Genomic DNA, 23,445 nt, shown 5'->3' with positions numbered 1-23,445 from the left:
GGGCAAATATGTATTCCCATCAGGAATATCACAGAACTGGAAAGCCTCCTGTGATTGGGGAAGATTAGGTGTTTAAAGTCTTAAGTTTCTTCCATTTCTCTTTCTACATGTAAAATTACCTCTTATCAGAACCTTAAATCTGACTTAAATTTAATATCATGGAAAGTATTTAAAAACTAGGAACCCATGTCCATGTAATAGGTAAATGCACTAATAACCACAGACTGAAACACTCTGTGCTGACTCTGTATGATTCCTCACATGGAAAGTGGCACATTCAAAAACAGACTGAGTTCAATGGTGTCACTCACAATATACTACCTGAAAATTGCACACCAACAATGGTTCAAAGTAAATAAGTAAAATATTAAAAGACAAGAATTGTTTTAACAAATATTTATCTACAATTTTCCCAGCACTGTCTTACAGCTACAACTTCCTTTAATCTCATAACTGGGTAATTTCAAATCATATGTCTATAGACTTGTATGAGACTTTGTCTACACAAGTTCAATCTTGCACCTTTGGAAAAGTCCTTATTCTCTTTAGAACTTTTTTTTATCAGCTATAAAATGGGGGTATGCTCTAGATCATTTTTCTAAAGCCTTGAAGCTCTAATCTACATGTGTTTGACTTTTAAGGGATTGACAAGTTTTTCATACTCCCTCTAGCTTAGTCTTCTATTTATATAGTTGTATATCTAGACAGCTCTGCTTAAAATAATGTTGCCTGTTCTGATGCAACGTCCTAATAATTTGCTCTTCAAATATGATTTAAATTATTTTTTATTGTTGTTCAAGTACAGTTGTCTCCATTTTCCCACCACCACTTTCCCTCACCCCACCCACCCCCACCTACCACCCTCAATCCTACCCCACTTTGGCTTTGTTCATGGGTCCTTCATACATATTCCTTGACTACCCTGCCCCTTCTTCCTCCTGTTATCTCCCTCTCTTCCCCCTCAGGTTACTGTCAGTGTGTTCTTTATTTCAATGTCCCTGATTATATTTTGTTTGCTTGTTTGTTTTGCTAATTAGGTTCTACTTATAGGTGAGATCATATGGTATTTGTCTTTTACCACCTGGCTTATTTCACTTAGCATAATGTTCTCCAGATCCATTCAAACTGTCACAAAGGGTAGGAGCTCCTTCTTTCTTTCTGCTGCATAGTATTGCATTATATAAATGTACTATAGTTTTTTGATCCACTCATCTACTGATGGGTACTTAGGATGCTTCTAGCACTTGGCTATTGTAAATTGTGCTGCTATGAATGTTGGGGTACTTACATCAAATATGACTTAAATTAAAAGAGCACATTTTAACTTTATTTTTATTATTGACCCTATTCCAGATGTCCCGATCCCCACTTTGCCCACTTCCACCCCGCTCCCACTCCAAAGTAATGACCATATGATATCCACGTAGAATTTTTGGCTTTAAACTTCTTTCAAATTCCATCTTTATACCTTTATGGGATAAGAGGATAAAAAAATATTATCTTCACTTAACAGATGAGAAAACCAAAACCCAGAGAAGTGGAAGGAGTCATCCTTCTTGACTCCTTCCTGATCAAGTGTATGCTCTTAGCAGGATCCCATGCTATAGGATCATCAAAAGCAACTAAGTAAACTTCCTAGAATAGCTGTAGTTCATGTTTTGCTGTTAACAAAGCCCATGCAATGTATTTCCCACTGCAGTGTATTTCCCACTGCAGTGTATTTCCCTGCAAATTAATTGCTCCCACAGGGTGAAGAAGTGATGTCAGCCCCCTGCTCCCACTCCATGGGGACTCAAAAGAGGAAGAAGCTACTTGCTAGAACACAAAACTCGGGAGGCCAAAACCTAGGAAAATTGCTGTCAATACTTTCAAAAAGGCTAATGGAGGAGGAATGAGCCAGAGAAGTGTACAGGAAGAGCACAGTGACGAAGTCAAGAAGGGGCATGTCACAGGAGGAGACCGAGGGGTCTCCACAAGAAACAGCAAGAGCACAAGGACACTGGAGCAAGCAGCAGGCCATTGCCTCACCGCAGATTTACACCCAGGTGGTGGCCACAAGCAGGAGCGACTCCAGAGGGAAGTACAGGGGCAGTGATGGAAATTCTCTTGAAGTATATATTTACTAAAAGTATGTTAGAAACATTGAAAACACAGGAGACAGCTGAGATCTCCTAATAGTATTATGCTTTATAAATAAGTTTAAGGGGGAGACAAAAACATTTGTAATCTACCCAACAAAGGCCAATTTATCTCTCTGTTTTCTGCCCCAGGTAAGTTTCAGAGTGAACCTTAAGCCCAGTTCAGTTCACACAGCATGTGAAATGGGCAGATAAAGCTAGTATATGGGTAGAACTAATGCCCTTTCCCCAAAACTGCTTGTAGAAACTGCTTCTTTCCCTGTTCCACAGATGAATATATGATATGCTGATAATAAAATGTGGTACTGACTAAATTGTATACACTGTACCTGGAGCAGTTTTAGTTGTTAATGAGTAAACCAGGGGCATTTGTTTTGCCTTCCCAGAAAAAAGAAATGATTATTTCTATGCAAAAAGAGTAATAAATTATAAAAATGAATGAGGACTGAGAATTAAGGCAGGTGGGAGACAAGAGGAAAAGTATAGTACAAAAAGGAACTGGGATGAGAAGGAGATGGACTTTCTGTGTGTAAGAACAAAATTTAAAATGTAACTTGATATGGCAGCAGAAGAAATTTATATTTCTTTTTTGGAATCTACACCAACTCCTCCCACATCCTTTTTTATTTTTTTTTTTTTACAAATGAGAAATTGACAAAATAAGACTAAAATTTTTAAAGAGACTTATTCAAAAGAATGTAGCTAATTAGTAAATTAGTAGTAACAGTCTCAGCATTGAAATTCTCGTGATTTTAGGAGCTAGATTATAAGATCTAACTGACATTAGCCTGAACTCAAAGTCTAAATAACAGGGACATCCTTACAAATGGGAATGCATTTATTCAGTTAGATTTAAGAATCTTTCTGTGCAAGTTATGCTGCAAACTTGGGATGAAAAGAAAAATGAGACAAAGTCCCTGTAGGAGCTCACAGTCTAACAGGGGAAATCAGGCATATGGGGTATAACTGCAACATGCTTAGTAATCCTGTAGCAACATGAGTGAAGTAATGTGGAAGCTATGAAACACAAGTGACCACTGGGAGGAAAGGCTTTACTTAGGAGATCACATGAAAGTGTTATCTTGAATCAGGCATCAAAGGAGCAAAGCCATTCCATATTAAAATGACTAACACCCAGCAATAGTGTCCAACCTGTGACCTGTGGGATGGCTATGAATTTGGCCCAACACAAAATCGTAAATTTATTTTAAAACTTTGTTTTGCTCATTAGTTTTCATTATTGTTTGGGTATTTAATGTGTGGCCCAAGACAACTCTTCTTCTTCCAGTGTGGCCCAGAGATGCCAAAAGGCTGGATACTCCTGGATATGGAAACAGCAAAGAATGTTTGGCTAGAGCACAAATTTATGGCATAGAGTTCAGAGAGAGGGAAGGCTAGGGAAGTAGGTCAACACCAGATTTGAGGCTCTCTATTCCTACATGTTGTGCCAATAAGTTTGGACTTTCCCTTTGGGTACTATAATGCCAAGGTTGATAATCAAGGAAGTGTCTAGGAAATCTCTAAGAATTTTCTCAGAAATTGTTTAAGAATATATTCTGTAGCTACATGTTGAGAGATTATTTAGTTCCTATGTGGTTTAGACCCTTACTTATGGTGATCACCTAACTCAATTTGCCCTGGACTCTCCTAGATTTAACAAGAAAATAGCTAAGTCTCCAGAAAATTTGTTTTCACTGATAAAAGTCATCCTTGTGGATGTGAAGATTAAGAGGGATAAGAACATGGATATACAGTGATTCATGGTGTAGAAATAGTGGAAGTGGTAAGATGGCAGTTGTAGTTGTAATCTTGGGTCTTTTGCCCACTAGGAATCTAGGTGGAAACCAAATTTTATTCCATACCACCTGAAGCCTTCTGCATGATTCTGAGTGACACTCATGTCCTCAGCAAGATGACACGCCACTTTGGATATTTGTCCCCATTGGTAAACAGACTATTAGAGCAAAGATTTGTGGAAAGAAGGTATCACTAGGAAGAGTATGCCTCGCATGACCCCTTAGGGTCTGGAAGACTTGTGTCACCCCCCTAGACATTTCCTGATTTTTTCCTCACCCTGTGCCTGACGCTGGCCACCAATAGTCCCAGGAGAAAAGGGCTCTGTAACACTGCTTCACATTTGAGGACTCAGATCTGCTTTTTGACAGCTCACTGGAAGCTACAGGTTCACTTCAGGCATGAGGCATAAATATAATGAGTAGAGTTTCTAACAATACAGGACCACAACACATGGTTGGTGAGAAATAATAGCTAATATTTATTGCATGCTTCTCTGAATTATTTGAATTAATTTATTTAACCCTTACAACAGTCTCAGGAGGTAGGCACTATGATTGTTTCTACTTATAGATATAGAAAAAGACAAGTGAAATGGCTTTTCCAAGATCACCAATGAGTGTAGGTGGAAGAGCTAGGATATTTACATTTTAGGCCATGCTCTCAAAATACAATATATGCTACTGTACTAAGAAGACAGATGGATGAACGAATAAATAGATGGACTTCACTGATCCAGCAGCAGAGAGAAGTGACAACAGATGCCCTAGGGCTGAGATTTTGTGTTCTTCACTATCCCGAATATTTTAAAGAACATGTGTATTTTTAAAATAGAATTTATTAAAATAGATATTTTAGCCATAACTCCAAGCATTCTGAATATTTTATGTTCATTGTATACCCCAGATAATACATTTTCAAAAATCTACATAGGTTTTTATTGGGTACACTTACACTAGAAAATATAATTCTCTCATTTAAAAAAAAAAGTAAGCTGTAAACCTAACTCTCTGGTATGTAGATCATAGATCAAACAAGGAAAATGATAGACCAGTCTGTTCTTTATAGATTCATATAGGTTTTATATGATTATACTTCTTCCTGAAATAAAAAGCTCTGTGTATGGTCTTTCCTTTGCTCTTCTGAGTTATATACACATAATCTGTTACATAGGTTTTAACCTTGAAGGGAACAATTTTTCCTTGGAACCAGGATGAACTCAGAATAAGGACTTGTGGGAAATGTGAGGAGAAAAAAATGGCTAAGAAAAACAGCTAGAGCCAGAGCGAGATCTCTCTTTTTGAGATCACTTTCTTGGATCCTTTCTGTTCATATTTGGGAAGGACACAGAAAAACATATGTTATGCCCAGAGTATTTGGAGACCATTTCAGACTTCTCTTCTGCTCCTTCTTTTTGCAGATGTAAACAGCAAGGAAATGCAAAGTGGAAACCACACTTCTGTGTCCTACTTTATTTTGGTGGGCCTGCACTACCCACCACCACTGGGGGTACCACTCTTCCTAGCTTTCTTTGCCATCTATGCCCTCACTGTCTGTGGCAATGGGCTCATTATTCTCACAGTCTTGGTGGACACCAAGCTCCACCGCCCCATGTACTGGTTCCTATGCCACCTCTCCTTCTTGGACATGACCATTTCCTATGCTATTGTCCCCAAGATGTTATCTGGTTTTCTCTTGGAGAGCAGTGTTATCTCCTTTGGGGGCTGTGTAATCCAACTTTTTTCTTTCCATTTCCTGGGCTGCACTGAATGCTTCCTTTACACACTCATGGCTTACGATCGTTTCCTGGCCATTTGTAAGCCTTTACATTATGCCACTATCATGACTCACAGCATCTGTAACTACTTGGCTCTAGGGACCTGGCTGGGAGGCACACTCCACTCACTTTTCCAAACAAGCTTCATATTCCGCCTGCCCTTCTGTGGTCCAAACAGGGTCGACTATTTCTTCTGTGACATTCCTGCCATACTATGTCTAGCTTGTGCTGACACCACCATCAATGAACTGGTCACCTTTGTGGACATTGGTTTCCTAGCCCTCACCTGCTTTGTGCTTATCCTCACTTCCTATGGCTGCATAGTGGCTGCCATCCTGCGAATCCAGTCTGTCGATGGACGCCGCAATGCTTTCTCCACCTGTGCTGCCCACCTCACTGTCGTCATTGTTTACTATGTGCCTTGCACCTTCATTTACCTTCGTCCTGGCTCACAGGAGCCCCTGGATGCAGTGGTGGCTGTTTTCTACACTGTCATCACTCCCTTACTTAACCCTGTCATCTATACACTGCGCAACAAAGAAATGAAGGCAGCGATATGGAGGCTGGGAGCGGGGAAGGATTTGCAGCCTCATTGACTCTGGACATCCCAGACATACAGTAGATACCAAAATTTAAAGCACCAATGGGACACCCAATAGTTGGGAAGATTTAAGACAGAAAGAGAGGGAAGGATTCATGTAGAGTAAAGGACTTCTAGGTACAGAGGTGAGAACACTTGTAAGTTCCACATTGGACCTGCTTTCAAACATGGTACTCTGTATTTCTTTCCTCTGTACCAACGGAAATCAAGCAAAGCACCTCAGCAAGGATGAAACTTTGCAGGAAATATCCAAGATAAGTAAAATATTCACATCAAAGCTCTGTTTGTGACATCTACCTACATGTATATTACTGCTTCTAATCCCTGTATTGATACCCATATAGTTTTTTACAGGTCACAGATAAACTTTACGCAAACCAACTGACTTGACTTGGACAACAGTTATGTGAGGTAGGTATTATTCTTCTCAGGTAACTGTGGGGAAACTAAAGTTCAGAAAATAGGTGCCTTTTCCAAACTCCCTACTCTCTGTCTTTTACTTTGACAAAAAAAAAAAAAAAAAAAAGGTAGAGGAGCCCTGACCTGTGTGGCTCAGTTGGTTGGGCATCACCCCACAAAGCTAAAGGTCACCAATTTGATTCTCAGTCAGGGCACATGCCTGGGTTGTGGGTTTGGTCTCTGGTTGGGACCTGTGCCAGAGGCAACTAATTGATGTTTCTCTCTCATATCAATGTTTCTCTCCCTCTCTTTCTCCCTCCCTTCTCTTTCCTCTAAAAATAAATAAATAAAAATCTTTTAAAAAACTGATACAGGAACATAAGCTTGAGGGGGCAATTTTACCACAATGTGAGGGAGCCATTACATGTGCCCTGCATTGTGACCTGAGTAGTTCTAGCCTTCTGAGCTTGCATGGGACTCCACTTCCATAAAGTTGATATAGGTCTGTCAAGGATAAGCTTCTTTGCTCCACAAGCATAGACTAAGTGCCCATGATGTTTCCATGGATATTAATGAAATAGATAATATAAGATGGTAAAAGAATGTATGCATTATCCCATTCTTATATTTTTCCACAACTGTTGAGTATGAAATATGGAGCAGGATGGGATGGAGCACATATCTGGTTGCAAGCAGATGACCCAAAACCTGTTCTAAGTGGTCTTTCTTGTGAAAGCCTTTCTTGTAAAAATATGCATTTCAACGCAACAAAAATGTATTCGTTATAACTCCAAAATGATGACATTGTTATCTATTCTAAATGAGTTTATAATCTTATGAATAGAAAATGCATTTATGTATGAGGCATGGAGATATATTATATAACTAGTAGATGAATAAGAAATACTTGCTATAATTCAGTGTACAATAAGTATTGTAGTAATTCAGGGAAAGGAGAAAGAAATAAATTATTAAGCTTGGAATTTGTAAAGCTGGCATTCTGAAAAGGGAGGGCAATCTACGGTTAGAAGGTCTTTAAAACCTAGTCAGTCAGAGAAAAGGAGTAGACTGAATTTTTATGTGACAGGAACAACAGAAGCCATTCAAAATAATTCTAGCATAATGCTCTAGAGAAATCTAATTACCTTAGGAGGAGCATCCCTGGAGCTGGCATAAGGCAATTACAAATTCTATCTGGCAAACATACAAAATTGTGGCGCCATGAGCCTCTAAACATTCCATGGCACAAAGGGACGCAAAACTTAGTTGATATGCTTCTTGGGCCAGAGCAGAGACCACCTGGAAGTAGGGTTAAAGAAAACATGAGGACCTCTTTCTCATCACAGCCACTGACATATCACACACAAAAATAAAGGGTCACATAGAAATAATTAAGTTGGACTTCCGGCCAAGATGGAGGCATAGGTAGACACACTGTGCTTCCTTGCTCAACCAAAAGAAGGACAACAACAATTTTGAAACAAAAACTAGAACTAATAGAAAATTGAACTGTATGGAAGTCCAACAACCAAGGAGTTAAAGAGGAAACATTCATCCAGACTGGTAGGAGGGATGAAGACAGGCAGCTGAGGAGGAGAGGACTCGTGTGGCAAGGCAGTGGCTGGAGAACCAGGGTGGGCAAGGTGACAGCTGGCAAACAGGGTGGTCCCATGCTTGCATACAGATAAACTTGGAGGAACAACTGGTGAGCGAAACAGACTGAGCAACCCAGGGTTCCAATATGAGGACATAAAGCCTCAAAGTCTCTAAATAAAAACACTTATGGGGGTTGAGGCAGCAGTGGGAGAAACTCCCAGCCTCACAGGAAAGTTTGTTGGAGAGACCCACAAGGACCCACAAGGTCCTAGATTGTACACATACCCAACCACCCAGGGAAGCAGCACCAGAAGGGCCCATTTTGATTGTGGGTAGCAAAGGAAAAGACTGAAAACCAGAGAGCAGAACAAGAGGCAGTGTTCCTACTCAGACCCCTCCCTGACATACGGCATCACAATGCAGCAATGTGGGTTGCCCTCTCCTGGTGAACACCTAAGGCTCTGCCCCTGACTACATAACAGGTGAACTGAGAAAAAAAAAAAAAGGCTCAAATGAAAGATCAGATCAAAACTCCAGAAAAAATACAACCAAGTGACGAAGAGATAGCCACTCTCTCAGATGCACAGTTCAAAACACTGGTAATCAGGATGCTCAAAGAACTGGTTAAATAAGGTTGCAAACTAGAGGGAAAAAATGAAGACTGTGAATAGTGAATAAAGAAAAATATACAGGGAACCAACAGTGATGGGAAGGAAAGTGGGACTCGGATCAACAGTTTGGAGCACAAGGAAGAAATAAACATTCAACCAGAACAGAATGAAGAAATAAGAATTTAGAAAAATGAGGAGAGGCTTCAGAACCTCTGGGACAACTTTAAACATTCCAACATCTGAGTCATAGGGGTGCCAGAAGGAGAAGAGGAAGAGCAAGAAATTTAAAACTTGCTTGAAAACATAATGGAGAACTTCCCCAATCTGGCAAAGGAAATAGACTTCCAGGAAGTCCAGGAGGCTCAGAAAGTCCCAAAGAAATTGGACCCAAGGAGGAACACACCAAGGCACATCATCATTAAGTTATCCAAAATTAAAGATAAGGAGAGAATCTTCAAAGCAGCAGTAGACAAGGAGACAGTTACCTACAAAGGAGTTCCCATAGACTGTCAGCTGGTTTCTCAAAAGAAACCATGCAGCAAGAAGGGGCTGGAAAGAAGTATTCCAAGTCATGAAAGGCAAGGACCTACATCCAAGATTACTCTACCCAGTAAAGGTATCATTTAGAATAGAAGGGCAGATAAAGTGCTTCCCAGATAAGGTCAAGTTAAAGGAGTTCATCATCACCTTATTATAGGAAATATTAAAGGAACTTATCTAAGAAAAATAAGATAAAAATATGAACAGTAAAACGACAACAAACTCACAGCTATTAACAACTGAGCCTAAAAAAAATAAACAAAAAACAAAAACAAACTAAGCAAACAACTAGAACAGGAACAGAATCACAGAAATGGAGATCACATGGAGGGTTAACAGTGAAGCAGTGGGAAGAGGAAGAGGGAAAGATACAGAGAATAAGTAGCATAAATGGTAGGTAGAAAATAGACAGGGGGAGGTTGAGTAGTATAGAAAATGTGGAAGCCAAAGAACTTATTTGTACAACCCATGGACATGAACTAAAGGGAGGGAATGCAGGTGGGAGGGGGTGTGCAGGGCCGAGGGGAGTAAAGGGGGTAAAATGGGACAACTGTGATAGCATAATCAATAAAATACACTTTTAAAGTAAAATAAATAAATAAATAGAAAAATATACTTAATTTGTTATTTAACTTTTTTCCTTTTTATTGAGTTTATTGGGGTTACACTGGTTAACAAAATTCTACAGATATCAGGTGTACAATTCTACAATACATCATCTGTACACTGTATTGTGTGTTTTGTTTAGCTTTTAAAAGAGAAATATAAAATATCACATCATTTTAAATTAAGAAACTTACCTCATAAAAACAAAAAATATCTATTACTTTATCTTTTATCCACAAATAAAACAGCAACAGAGCTGATATGTAAACCTAAGCTTGAGCCTAGAATTTGAACTCTCCACTAGAAAGAACCATATAAAAGTCATAATTTTATGGAACTTCATCTCTTAACATGGTATTTTGTTTTCAAGATGTTTTGAGGTTACCTAACCCTGAGAAAGAGAAAAAATAAAACAGAAGAGAAAAAGTAATTAGCCTGAATATTTCTCCAGTTTCAAAAATAGTAACTAAGAACAAACTACTTAATGAATATTAAATATTCTTTGGCTTATTTCTATGCTTGGGCTTCATATTTTTAAATTCAAGTAGTTCCCTGGCTTCATATTTTAAAACAGATAATTTATCCAACTAGAATTTTCTATTAGAAAAAGAAGCAAATTGGAAAATTATATTAATTTTTATTTCCCATATGGCCAGCCAATTGGCACATTACACTTATTAATATCTGTCACACATACACACGCACATGCTTAACATACTACCTTTTAAATACATCAAATTCTTATATGTACTTAACCTTATTTCGGATTATTCTTTTATATACATATGTACATATATACATATATATGAGAGGGAATACAAAAAAAAATGAATTATCTTCTGGAGGACAGGCGTCTTGTAGTACATACAGGCTTCCCCTGCTAGGTGAGTGTTCTAGGAACCCATCTGTATCCATGTACCAACGGGCATTGTTGTGAGAGGCTGTATATGACTTCAGTAAATTAATTTTTAATTTAATCTTTTATTGTATTTTTTTTTGCATTACCATTTAGTACCCTTACAACCCCCTCCTCCCAGCAACACCACTTTGTTGTCCATGAGTCCTCTTTCCTTTTTACTCAATCCCTCCACCCCCTAACTTCTCCTCACCCTGACTAGCTGTCATCTGCTCCTCATCTATAAGTCTGTCTCTGTTTTGCTTGTTAGTTCAGTATGTTCATTAGACTCCACATGAGTGAAATCACATGGTGTCTTTCTCTGACTGTCTTATTTCACTTATCATAATGTTCTCCAGGTCCATCCATACTGTTGCAAAGGGTAAAGATTTCTTCTTTTTACAGCTGAATACAATTCCATTGTATACATTTCCCATAGTTGTTCTATCCATTCATCTATGGACGGACATTAGGGCTGCTTCTACATCTTGGCGATTGTAAATAATGCTGCAATGAACATAGGGGTGCTTATGTTCTTTTAAATTAGTGTTTTGGGTGCCTTTGAATATATTCCCAGAAGTGGGATTGTTACAGAACACAACAAGGGGGGCCTGGGATGATATACTATTATTGAAAGAAGGCCCCGGGTCCATTATGTCCACCGCCAGAGGAAAGACGTCTCTCAATACCAGAGATTTGTGAAAAGGAAAGGAAATGTTTATTTAATGCTATACTAACTTAAAGTAGTGACCTAATGTCTTTACCAAAATCCCAAAGTCCCTTAAAACACCCACAAACAGACAGTCCTTCCTTCCTTCCCCCTTTGCCCAGTCCAGAGTACCATATCTCAGGAAAGGAAATAGAAGTCCATGGCTCAGGCAGTCCTCTGGTTCTTCCCAGCTAGAACTCCATCTCGACTGAGAGACCTCCCTGGGTTCCTGGCACCCTCAGCTGAGTCGCTGGGATCTCTGCTAAAACCAGGTGGTGGTTCCCCCTTCTAAAGCTGTGGGGGTTCCCACTCTGCCAGGCCACGTGGTTCCCTCTCTCTGGGATGCGGGAGTCTCCACTCTGCTAAAGACGCGTGGTTCTCCTTCTCTCAGGGCTGCAGGAGTCTCCACTCCGTCAAGTCCGTGTGGCTCTCCTCTCAGGGCTGCGCATGGCTCTCCTCCTCTCAGGGCTTCACATGGTTCTTCTCTCTCTGGGCTGTGCATGGCTCTCCTTCCTAAAGCAGCATGGTTCTCCTCCACAATGGCCGCCAAGTCTGGGTTTTAAATCCCCGCGGCCAATCTTCCTCTGCAACCCTATTTCCGACTCCTCCCACACTCGGCTTCACATGCCAGAACTCGTATCCTTCCAGCTTTACTGGGCTGCCATCATGAGTCTGGGCAGGTGTGGCCCCATGTCCTGGAGCCAATCCTCTCTGAGCTCCCACGCAGGTGCTGTAACTCAGGGGACCCGCCCCCCCCGCCCAGTTACATCTGGGTGGGGAAGTTACTTCCATTCCCCTGGTTTAGAGCTGATCACAGCTACTTAACATATCTATGCAACCAGTCAAAGGTTATAGATATGCCAAACGACCACGCCAGAGCTTAGCTGCAAGGCTGTTGCCATGCTAAACAGCTCTCAATGGCCCTGCTCCATTTGTCCCTTCCCCCAACCCACACCCTGTGGGGGGGGGGGGCAGTGAAGACAGCCTAAAATCTCCTAGACACCTTGAGTTCTGGATCCCATTTTAAAATGCCCATTTGGGGTCCCCCTCTTGGCTGCACCCTGTAACAGGATCACTAGGTCAAAAGATAGATCCATTTTTAATCTTTTGAGGTATCTCCATACTATTTTCCGTAGTGCCTACACCAATGTGCATTCCCATCAACAGTGCAAAAGGGTTCCCTTTTCTTCATGTCCTCACCAGCACTTGTTGTTTGTTGATTTATTGATGATAGCCATTCTGACAGGTGTGAGGTTTTATTTTCATTTTTCTAATGATTAGTGACATTGGACATCTTTTCATATGTCTACTGGACATATGTATGTCCTCTTTGGAGAAGTGTCTATTCAGGTCCTTTGCCTGTTTTTTAATTGAGTTGTTTGTTTTTCTGGTGTTTAGTTTTGTAAGCACTTCATAAATTATGGATATTAACCCCTTAACAGATGTATGGGCAAATACGCTCTCCCATTCTATCTTTTTATTTTGTTGATGATTTCCTTTGCTGTGAAAATTTTTTTTACTTTGATGAAGTCCAATTAATTTATTTTTTCTTTTGTTTCCCTCACCTGGGGAGACATAGCCAATACAAAAACTGTTATAAGCAATGTACAAGATTGTGTTGCTTAAGTGTTCTTCTAAGATTTTTATGGTTTTGGATCTGACATTTAAGTCTTTGATGCATTTTAAATTTAAACTTATGCGTGCTGTAACAAGTTGGTTCAGTTTCATTTTACTGATGTATCTGTCCAATTTTCCCAACACCATTTATTAAATAAACTATCTTTAGTCCATTATATGTGCTTGCTTCCTCTGTCAAATATTATTGATGCGTGGGTCACCGGCCAGCAGTGATCACGGAATGCTGCAGATGGCTCGACGAAAACACGCGAGAAAAGCATGCACAGAGACAGACTAGTTTCTGTGGAGAAGTAGGGACAAAATGGCCACCCCCTGTAGGGGGAGCGTGCCGATTTACCGTCCATACCTGTTTTTTTGGGGCTCGTTTTTGCATAATAATTCAGGTAAAGTACAGTACTCATTAGGGGGAAGTAAGGAACAATAGATAACAAGGAACTCTGCCGGTCTATTTTGAGTCTGGGTCAAAGAGCTGAAATACTTTGAGCAACAAACTAACTTCCTCCTTGGACCCTTCTCATTCAACTGAGAGCATTCTAAACAAAGCAGGCTTCACAGTAATTTACATATTCTTTCTTAGGCCTGATCACCCGGGGAATCTGCCCTTTTCAGCACAGAGCTGCACCACCCTGTCATTGTTTCAGGCTTAGGTGGAGCATGGGAACTAAGGCAACCAAGAGATAAGGAGATTTTCTCCCAGACAATGAGAACTCAGGCTATGTCAAAGCCAAGGAGCGAGGGTCCATCACCCCCTTTTGCTGCAGCCCCCAAAGTCCTTCTTTTGGGGGGCCTCCCAAGTGATTGTGCCTGTCTTAGGTCATTCCCCCCTTGGGGAATCTTACCCGTCTTTGGCTAACCGACCAAGCTTTGGGGTTCAGTTATGAATGAAGCAGCAGAAACAGCACTCCTGCCAGGGAGATAAGCTTTTGTCTCCTCGCTGGCTTACGGTTCCAAGGGTGTTCCCTTAGCCTTAGCCTAGGCGGGGGTTTCAGCTTTTGATACCAGGCAGGGCAGTTCCCAACATATTATATGACTATAAATGTGTGGGTTTACTTCTGGGCTCTCTATTCTATTCCATTGATCTATGTGTCTGCTTATATGCCAGTACCATGATGTTTTGATTACTATAGCATAGTTTGATATCAGGTAGTACAATTCCTTCAACTTTGTTCTTCTTTCAGAGCATCACTGTTGCTATGTAGGGCCTTTTGTGGTTGCAGATAAATTTTTGAAATATTTGTTTTAGTTCTGTGAAATACATCATTGGAATCTTGAAAGGAATTGCATTAATCTATAGATTGCTTTAGGTAGCATGGACATTTTAATTATGTTAATTATTCCTATCCATGAACACAGTATGTGCTTCCACTGATTTGTATCTTCTTCGCTTTCTTTCTTCAGTATCTTATAATTTTCTCTGTACAGGTCTTTTTCATTTTTGGTTAGGTTTATTGCTAGGTAACTTATTATTTTTGAAGCAATTGTGAATGGGATTGTTTTCTTAATTCCCTTACTGTTAGTTCATTATAGGCATACAAAATACAACTGATTTCTGTGTATTAATTTCACATCCTGCTACTTTGCTGAATTCATTTACCAGTTCTAGTAGTTTCTTGGTGGAATCTTTGGGGTTCTCTATGTACAGTATCATATCATCTGCAAATAAAGACAGTTTTACTTCTTCCTTTACAATTTGGATGCCTTGTATTTCTTTTTCTTGTCTGATTGCTGTGTTTAGGACATCCAGAACTATGTTGAATAAGCGAAGTCAAAACAGACATCCATGTCTTGTTCCCAGTCTTAAGAGGAAAGCTTGTAGATTTTTCCTGCTGAGTATGATGCTGGCAGTTGGTTTGTCATATATGGCCTTTATTACACTTAGGTATGTTCCCTCTATTTCCACTTCACTGAGAGTTTTTATTATAAATGGATGCTGGATTTTATCAAGTGCTTTTTCTACACCTATTGATAGGATCGTGTGGTCTTTGTCCTTCATTTTGTTTATGTGGTGAATAACATTTATTGATTTGCAAATATTGTACCAGTCTTGCATTCCCAGAATAAAACCCACTTGATTATTGTGTATGATCTTTTTTATACATTGCTGTATTCAGGTTGCTAGTATTTTGTTGAGGATTTTAGCATCTCTGTTCATCAGAGATATTGGCCTATAATTTTCTTTCTTTGTAGTGTCTTAATCTGGTTTTTGAATTAGGATAACTCAGGCCTTGCAAAATGAGTTTGGGAGCCTTCCCTCCTCTTGAATTTTATGAAACAGTCTGAGAAGGAAAGGTGGTAGTTCTTCTCATAATGGTTGATAAAAGTCACCTGTGAAGCCATCTGGTTCAGGGCTTTTGTTTCTTGGGAGATTTTTTTTTTTAATTCCTGCTTCAATTTCACTAAGTGTAATCTGTCTATTCAGATTCTCTGATTCTCCCTGATTTCATTTTGGATGATTGCATATTTCTAAGAATTTAACCATTTCTTCTAGATTGTCCATTTTGTTGGCATATAGTTGTCCATAATATTTTGATATTTACAATCCTTTGTATTTCTCTAGTGTCAGTTGTTATTTCTCCTGTTTCATTTCTGATTTTATTTATTTGGGTCCTCTCTCTTTTTTTCTTGATGAGTCTGGTTAAAGGTTTTTCTAGCTTTTTGTCTTTTCAAAGAATCATCTCTTAGTTTCATTGATCTTTTGAAACATGTTTTTAGTCTCTATTTTGTTTATTTCTGCTCTGATCTTTATGAATTCTTTCCTTGTACTCACTTTGGCTTTGTTTGTTGTTCTTTTTCAAGTTCGTTTAAGTGTAAATTTAGATTGTTTATTTGAGCTTTCTGTCTGTCTCTCTCTCTCTCTCTTTTTTTTTTTTTTTTTTTTTTTTTTTGAGGTAGGCCTGTAATGCTATGAATTTCCCTCTTAGGACTGCTTTCCCAGTGTCCCACAGATTTTGAAATGCTGTGACCTCATTATCATTTTTTTCAAGGTATCTTTTCATTTCTTCCTTGAGCTCATTGTTGACCCATTCATTGTTTAATAGCATGTTGTTTAGCTTCCATGTCTTTGCATGTTTTTCAGTGTTCTTCTTGTGATTGATTTCTAGTTTCATAGCATTGTGGTCAGAGAAGATGCTTGATATTTCAATCCTCTTAAATTTGTTGAGACTTGTTTTGTGTCTATCCTAGAAAACATTCCATGTGCACTTAAAAAGTATATATATTCTGCTACTTTGGGGTGAAATGTTCTAAAGGTATCAATTAAATCCATATGATCTAGTTGTTGTTTAAGGCTGCTGTCTCCTTTTTGATTTTCTGTCTGGAAGATTTATCTATTAAAGTCAAATGAGTGCTAAAATTCCCAACTATGACTGTACTTCTGTCAATGTCTCCCTTTATATCTATCAAGATTTGCTTTACATACTTAGGTGCTCCTATGTTGGGTGCATAAAGGTTTACTGGGGTTATAGCCTCTTGTTGGATTGTTCTGTTTATTATGTAGTGTCCTATGTCTCTTACTATAGCCTTAGTTTTAAAGTCTATTTTGTTGGAATTAGTACTGCTACCCCAGCTTTTTCTCTCTTTTCCATTTGCATGAAATATCTTTTTCATACCTTTACTTTTAGTCTGTATATATCTTTCTATCTAAGATTGGTCTTTGGAGGCAGCATATATATGGGTCTTGTTTTCTTATGCATTCAGCTAACCATCTGTCTTTTGGAGCATTTCAGCCATTTACATTTAAGGTGATTATAGATAGATATATATGTAGTGCCATTTTATTATTAGACTGTTTTCCTCTGTTTTCTTTCTTTTCTTCTTCTTCTTCTTCTTCTTCTTCTTCTTCTTCTTCTTCAAGCAAGCCCTTTAATATTTGTTACAGTACTTGTTTGGTATTAGTTAAGACACCCTTTTAGTTTTTTCTTGTCTGGGAAGTTCCTTATTTCTCCTTCAATTTTAAAAGATAGACTTGCTGGGTAAAGCAGCCTTCATTGTAGGTCCTTGTTTTTCATCACCTTGAGTATTTCACACCACTCCCTTCTGGCCTGAAATGTTTCTGTTGAGTAATCAGATGTCAGTCTGATTGGTGCTCCCTTGTAGGTAACTACCTGCTTTTCTCTTGTGGCTTTTAGGATTCTCTCATCTTTAAGCCTTGTCATTTTAATTATTCTACCATGTCTTGGTGCAGGTCTCTTTGAGTTCAACTTGTTCGGGACACTCTTAGTTTCCTGGACTTGTGTGTCTTTTTCCTTCACCATATTAGGGACATTTCCAGTCATTATTTCTTCAGATACATTCTTGATCCCTTGCTCACTCTCTTTACCTTCTATTATTCCCGTGATGCAGATGTTGTTATGCTTCATGTTGTCCAAAAGGTTTCTTATGCTCTCCTCATTTTTTTAAATTCTTCTTTCTTTATGTTTCTCTGCCTGGGTGTTTTTTTTTCCTACCTTGTCTTCCAAAACACTGATTTGATCCTCTCCTTCATCTAACCTACTGTTTATTCCTTCCAGTGTATTATTTATTTCAGATATTGCATTCTTTATTTCTGACTGGTCCTTTTTTATGGTTTCTATGTCTTTTTTCATGCTGTTGAGTATCCTTATAATGATTACTCTAAACTCTATCTGATAAATTGCTTGCTTCCATTTCATCTAGTTATTCTTCTGGAGAATTCTCTTGTTCTTTCATTTGGTGGCTGCTTCTGTGCATTTTCCACCTTAGTTGTTAAACTAATCAATTGTTAAGCTGATCAACTATTAAATTAATCCAGCTGTAATCACTAGCCAGGCAGCAGAGTAATTCCTGTAGGTGTGGTTATTGCTTCCCCTCAGGCTGACGCAATTCAGAGAGGAGTGCTCTGCCTGAGAGAGATGGCTCCTGCAGTATGGGGAATGACTCAGCACAAAGATCCTGACAGCTATTCATTCCGTTCTCTCCCCACAGCCACCAACCCCAGACTCTCCTCAAGAAGCATCTCTAGGTCACTCTGTCTTCCCTCTGCCAGAGCCCATGGTGACTGCAAACAAAATTTTATGCATTAGCCCTTTGAGAGGCTCTCTGAGTCTCCAGCCATCTCTGCCAGTCAGATAAGAAAAGAAACCCTGCTGCTTTTCAGAGCTGGGTGTTATCTGGGTTCCTCTCTGGCTTTGGTGCTGTAGGCCAGGGGGAGGGGGGGTTGCTGGGCTTGGGTTTTAGACCACACACTTCTCGGGGGAACCCCCCAACTCCTGAAATAAAACCCCAGCACTTCAGCTGCCACCCATAGGAGCCCATCTTGCTCTCTCATGTCTTCTCTGCACTCCCTACCAGACTCACTGTGGTGAAGTGGTTTCTGGTATCTGTCCTTGGTTATAAAGCTTCTTTCCAGCTAGTGTTCCATTGGTTATTCAGGATGATTTCTCTACAATTTAGTTGTAATTCCAGATTGGTCCTGGTAGGAAGTTAGTGTAGCTTTCACTTAGTCCTCCTCCTCCTGGGTCATTTTTTAAATAGGAGCCACATGGGAAAGCATCAGCATCAGTCAGAGGTACAAGGCAGAGGAGGAAGGAGAAAATTTTTTTGAAGACTCAACACATTTGTCCATTTCATGAAGGATGATTTACAAGCACACCTGCCTACACTGCACTGAGTGTTCAGAAGTTTTGGACCAAAACAACATGACCCCCAAGTCCCACCCTCCCTGTCCACCCTGTCTTTCTCTGTGAAACATGGGGGATTTTGTTTGTTTGTTTGTTTGTTTCTCTGGATAGAAAGTCTTCAAAGGGAACTATTTTGCCAATGTGGAAGAGGTGAAACAAAAAAACAGCAAACACTAAAATGCATCAAAATTGATGAGTTCAAAAACTGTTTTGAGCAGTGTAAAAAACATCTTAATAGGTGTATTGCATCAAATGAAGAGTACCTTGGCAGTGACTGAAGTTTAAACATGTAAGAATAAATGCACAATTTAAAAAAAAATAAACCCCAGGTTTTTGAGGTCCCCTCTTATACATAATATACAAATTCTATTAAATAGCTGAAGCTTTAAAATACTCTTAAATACCCAGTAGGACTACTTACTTACACTTATATTCATGTCATGTTCAGATAATTTCCACCTATTTTCTCATTTTTATTTGTTAGTTTTCAAATATTTTGCCAAGTAGTAAACAATCAGTAAATATGCTAGCATCTTAATTAAACTTAGAGTAAATTTAGAAGTTATTCTTAAAATAATTATCATCCACATTTGATTCAATCTTGCTACCTCAAAAGAAGATATGCCCATTCTTTTGCTCAAGTGACTTAGTATATACCTACCAAGAGTGTCTTGTTTTTGGTTAATATACCCTGTGTATACAGCTGATGTAAAGGACTTTATAATATATTGACCCAACATTGGAATGAACTTTCTTGTGAAACAGAGATTACTGCATTTGTTTAAGCAAAAGGTATTTATTATTTTGTCTGGGGCATCATAGAAAATATCACCGCATTGAATAAAATAATAATATTAAGAAATTTAAGGTTACATGCTATGAGTCCTGCTCTATCTGAAATAAAACAATAGCTATTACAAATTATGATATCCTCATTTTAAATTTGATGACTTGGAGGAAAAGAGAAATTCAGCACCATGGTCCCTCTCTTTCAGCTATTAAGTAGTTGACCACAGATTTAAACTTATGTTTATATGAATCCAAATAAATGTGGCCCCTTGTGATTTCTACTGCTCTATCCCAAAAATGTTGATAGGAAACTAGGGGAATCATTTGATATTTTCCCTGTGTTCCTCTTAGGAAGTCATGAAAAATGCACAAGGAACACTAAGTTGTCCAGGGTAGCACATGCTAAGATAGTTATCATAATTACCATATATACCATAAGTTTCAGGAAGGAAAAAATCACTGTGAGGTAAAACATTTATAAAGGGCATGTAAAGAAATTAATGTTCAAACTTAACCATAGAGAGCAGATGTATGATGGTAGAGTAAAGGAATCCATTCCTTTCCAAAAATGGAATCAGAGAGAGATTATGGCAAACTGAGATCAGACAAACAACATCCTAGATAAGAGGAGTTTCTTCAGAAAGATAAAGATTTTGTGATAATAATGGAAGCAGTATACACATAATTTTATCTATCAGACAATTTATGCCTTAGGTAGTGGGGAACAGTAAGGGGGAGAGATAAATTAAACCTGTTGTTTTAAGGAGACTGACAAAGAAACTGAATACAGAATCATTTGACATATTAAAAAAAGCACATGAGTGATGGAACATAAAACACCACTGTGAAAATCTAGTCATAAAATATGCAGAGGCAGGGTTAAGCAAAATTCATGGGAATTGAAGATAAAACATAAATTAGCAGTTTTTAAAAATTCACCTGCCCTGGCTGGTGTAGCTCAGTAGATTGAGTGGGAGCTGCGAACCAAAGTGTCACAGGTTCGATTCCCAGTCAGGGTACATGCCTGGGCTGCAGGCCATGACCCCCAGCAACTGCACATTGATGTTCTCTCTCTCTCTCTATCTCCCTCCCTTCCCTCTCTAAAAATGGATAAATAAAATCTTGAGAAAAAAAATTCACCTAATGCAACCTCTAATTAGGTTCAGGAGGTGAAGGATGAAAAGAGTTAAAGAAAACTTTTAATTATCAATTCACACTCAAGAATAAAGGCATAGGGAAAAATTTCCCAAAAGGCTTGGAATAAAGCTTTGCAGGAAGAGTATGAAAGGTACTGAATAATTTGTCCTGATAGTTATTCAGTCAAATCTCTCGGGCTTCATCATCATACACCTGAGAGTTGGTTGTGGGCTGCTACAATCCCGAGAAACTCCCTCTGGGTGAAAGGTGGATGGGACTGCTGTGCTCCTGGCTGACGTAATGGCACCTAAACTCTGGGCAATTCTCCCCAGGTGATGGCATGTAACTCCTGATGACACATGGCAATATGCACTTGCTTATCCACATCTGCAGTATGACAGAAGGAATTAGGACAGCAGAGTCATACAATTCTGTAATATTTGCAAAATAAATATGCTCCATGTGAGCAGGATTTAATCCACATTTGTATGGTCATCATTTAAGAATTTGATTTCTCCAAATAATCTTTACAGTCTTTTGTGTGTCTCCAAAAGATTGTGGCTCCCACATTGAAAGATTCACTTTGAAAGAGCAGCAAGAAAACATTGGAACAGGCTTCAATGTGAATTGAACTTACATATGTTTCATTTATGGACAAGACCAAGATGGCACAATCTAACGGCTAATGGCATTTCAGGACACGGCAATGGCTACTTACTATGCCTGCTGATGTCACTGTTGTTGCAGAGGGAAGAACTGGCTGCTCTGGGTGTGTGACAGTCATGGCGACAGAAGACTCCAACCAGACTGTGGTAAGCCACTTCTTCCTGGAGGGTCTGATGTACACAACTGAACACCCCAGCTTCTTCTTCCTCCTTTTCCTCCTCATCTACACCATCACCTTGACTGGGAATCTTCTCATTCTCATAACTGTGGCCTCTGACCCTCATCTCTCCTCCCCTATGTACCACTTCCTGGGACACCTCTCCTTCTTGGATGCAAGTTTGTCTACAGTGACAGTGCCCAAGGTCATGGCCGGCCTCCTGTCGCTGGATGGAAAGGTGATCTCCCTCCAGAGCTGTGCGGTGCAGCTTTACTGCTTCCACTTCCTAGCCAGTACTGAGTGTTTCCTATACACAGTCATGGCCTATGACCGCTACCTAGCTATCTGCCAACCCCTGCACTACCCAGTTGCCATGGACAGGCGGAAGTGTGCAGGGCTGGCTGGAGTCACTTGGGCCCTCGGTGCTGTACACTCTGCCATCCATACCTCCCTCACCTTCCGGTTGCTCTACTGTGGCCCTAATCATGTTGCTTACTTCTTCTGTGACATCCCGCCTGTGCTGAAGCTGGCCTGTGCAGACACGGCCATCAATGAGCTTGCCATGCTTGCCAGCATTGGTATCGTGGCAGTAGCTTGCCTGATCATCATCATCTTTTCCTACGGCTTCATCGCCGTGGCGGTGCTGCAGATCCGCAGCCCCGAGGGCCGACAACGTGCCTTCTCCACCTGCACTTCCCACCTCACGGTGGTGTGTCTGTACTACATACCGCCTGTCTGCATCTACCTGCAGCCTCACTCCAGCGGGGCAGGAGCCGGTGCCCCAGCGGTCTTCTACACAATAGTCACACCAGCGCTCAACCCTTTCATTTACACTCTGCGGAACAAGGCAATGAAGCAGGCTCTGCGGAGACTTCTGGGCCAAGGGTCTGCCGCAGGCAGCCCACCCCACCAGCCTGTGCTGGGACTCCCCTGATGGTCTCTCCAGGAAATCAACTGTTCTCATAGCGAAATGAAGGCACATCATTCAAACGGAAATAAGAATAAGACTTTCAGCTCAGCCACGAACTTTCCCCCTCCCTTTGGCCCAGACACATGTCTCAAGACTTCAGCCACAAACTTCATCTATGAAATGGATTAGGTGATGTCTAGAATATTTCCAAGATCTATGGAAATAGCTATCTATGTTCAGTGGTTCAGAGGTATGTGAATGCTATTCCTATCCTCTTTTATTTTGCTAAATGATTATTCTTATTTTGCGTGAAATAATTTCATTAAATATACTGTACATTAAAAAATGCTGCTAACAAAAATATGTTTCAACAACAAATGAAACTGCACATGTATCACCTTGCTGAAGAAGAAAAAAAAAACACATTTCCAAGATAATAAAATACAACTACAAGGAGAAAAGTGACTTGCCCCAGGTGACTTAGCAAGTGTCATTGTCTAGAAATGTCATGGATTTTGAAGTCAGTTGTACCTGCCAGTCACATGGTCTGAGCTGATCTGACCAGTCACTAGATGTATAATCTGGTGCAAATTTTGTATTACTTGGTGTTTCAGTGTCCTTTTTAATAGTGAGGTTAAAAATAACTACTTTGGAGCATCTTATAAAAACTCTGTTAAGGGCCTGGTGCAAAATAGGTAATCTGTTTCTTACAAAGCAGCTTAAAGAAGTCAAAGAGGGCTCATTATAGAAGCTAAGATTTGAACAGTCTCTGAAGAACTGGAAGAGTTGTGATACCCTCACTGAACATGGAAAGAGCAACTACCAAAAAAAGATATTTCTAGACTC

General features: G+C 39.7%; 2 protein-coding genes across 2 annotated transcripts; both read left to right on the top strand.

The window, feature by feature from the left end:
* The first annotated feature begins 4,004 nt into the window (after window positions 1-4,004).
* On the top strand, window positions 4,005-6,911 carry LOC114510421 (olfactory receptor 10G6). The gene has a single exon (XM_036013832.1). It carries the CDS (start codon window positions 5,370-5,372, stop codon window positions 6,303-6,305), a length of 936 nt encoding a protein of 311 aa, XP_035869725.1. The 5' UTR covers window positions 4,005-5,369; the 3' UTR covers window positions 6,306-6,911.
* A 13,967-nt stretch (window positions 6,912-20,878) lies between these two features.
* LOC114510241 (olfactory receptor 10S1) lies at window positions 20,879-23,092 on the top strand. The gene has a single exon (XM_028528901.2). The coding sequence runs from the start codon at window positions 21,586-21,588 to the stop codon at window positions 22,621-22,623; it is 1,038 nt and encodes a 345-aa protein (XP_028384702.2). The 5' UTR covers window positions 20,879-21,585; the 3' UTR covers window positions 22,624-23,092.
* Window positions 23,093-23,445: the final 353 nt, after the last annotated feature.

The sequence above is a fragment of the Phyllostomus discolor genome, chromosome 13 (genome assembly GCF_004126475.2).
Source record: "Phyllostomus discolor isolate MPI-MPIP mPhyDis1 chromosome 13, mPhyDis1.pri.v3, whole genome shotgun sequence".
NCBI classification, from domain to species: domain Eukaryota; kingdom Metazoa; phylum Chordata; class Mammalia; order Chiroptera; family Phyllostomidae; genus Phyllostomus; species Phyllostomus discolor.
Note: the sequence above shows the minus strand (reverse complement) of the source record. Positions and strands in the feature narration are given on the sequence as shown.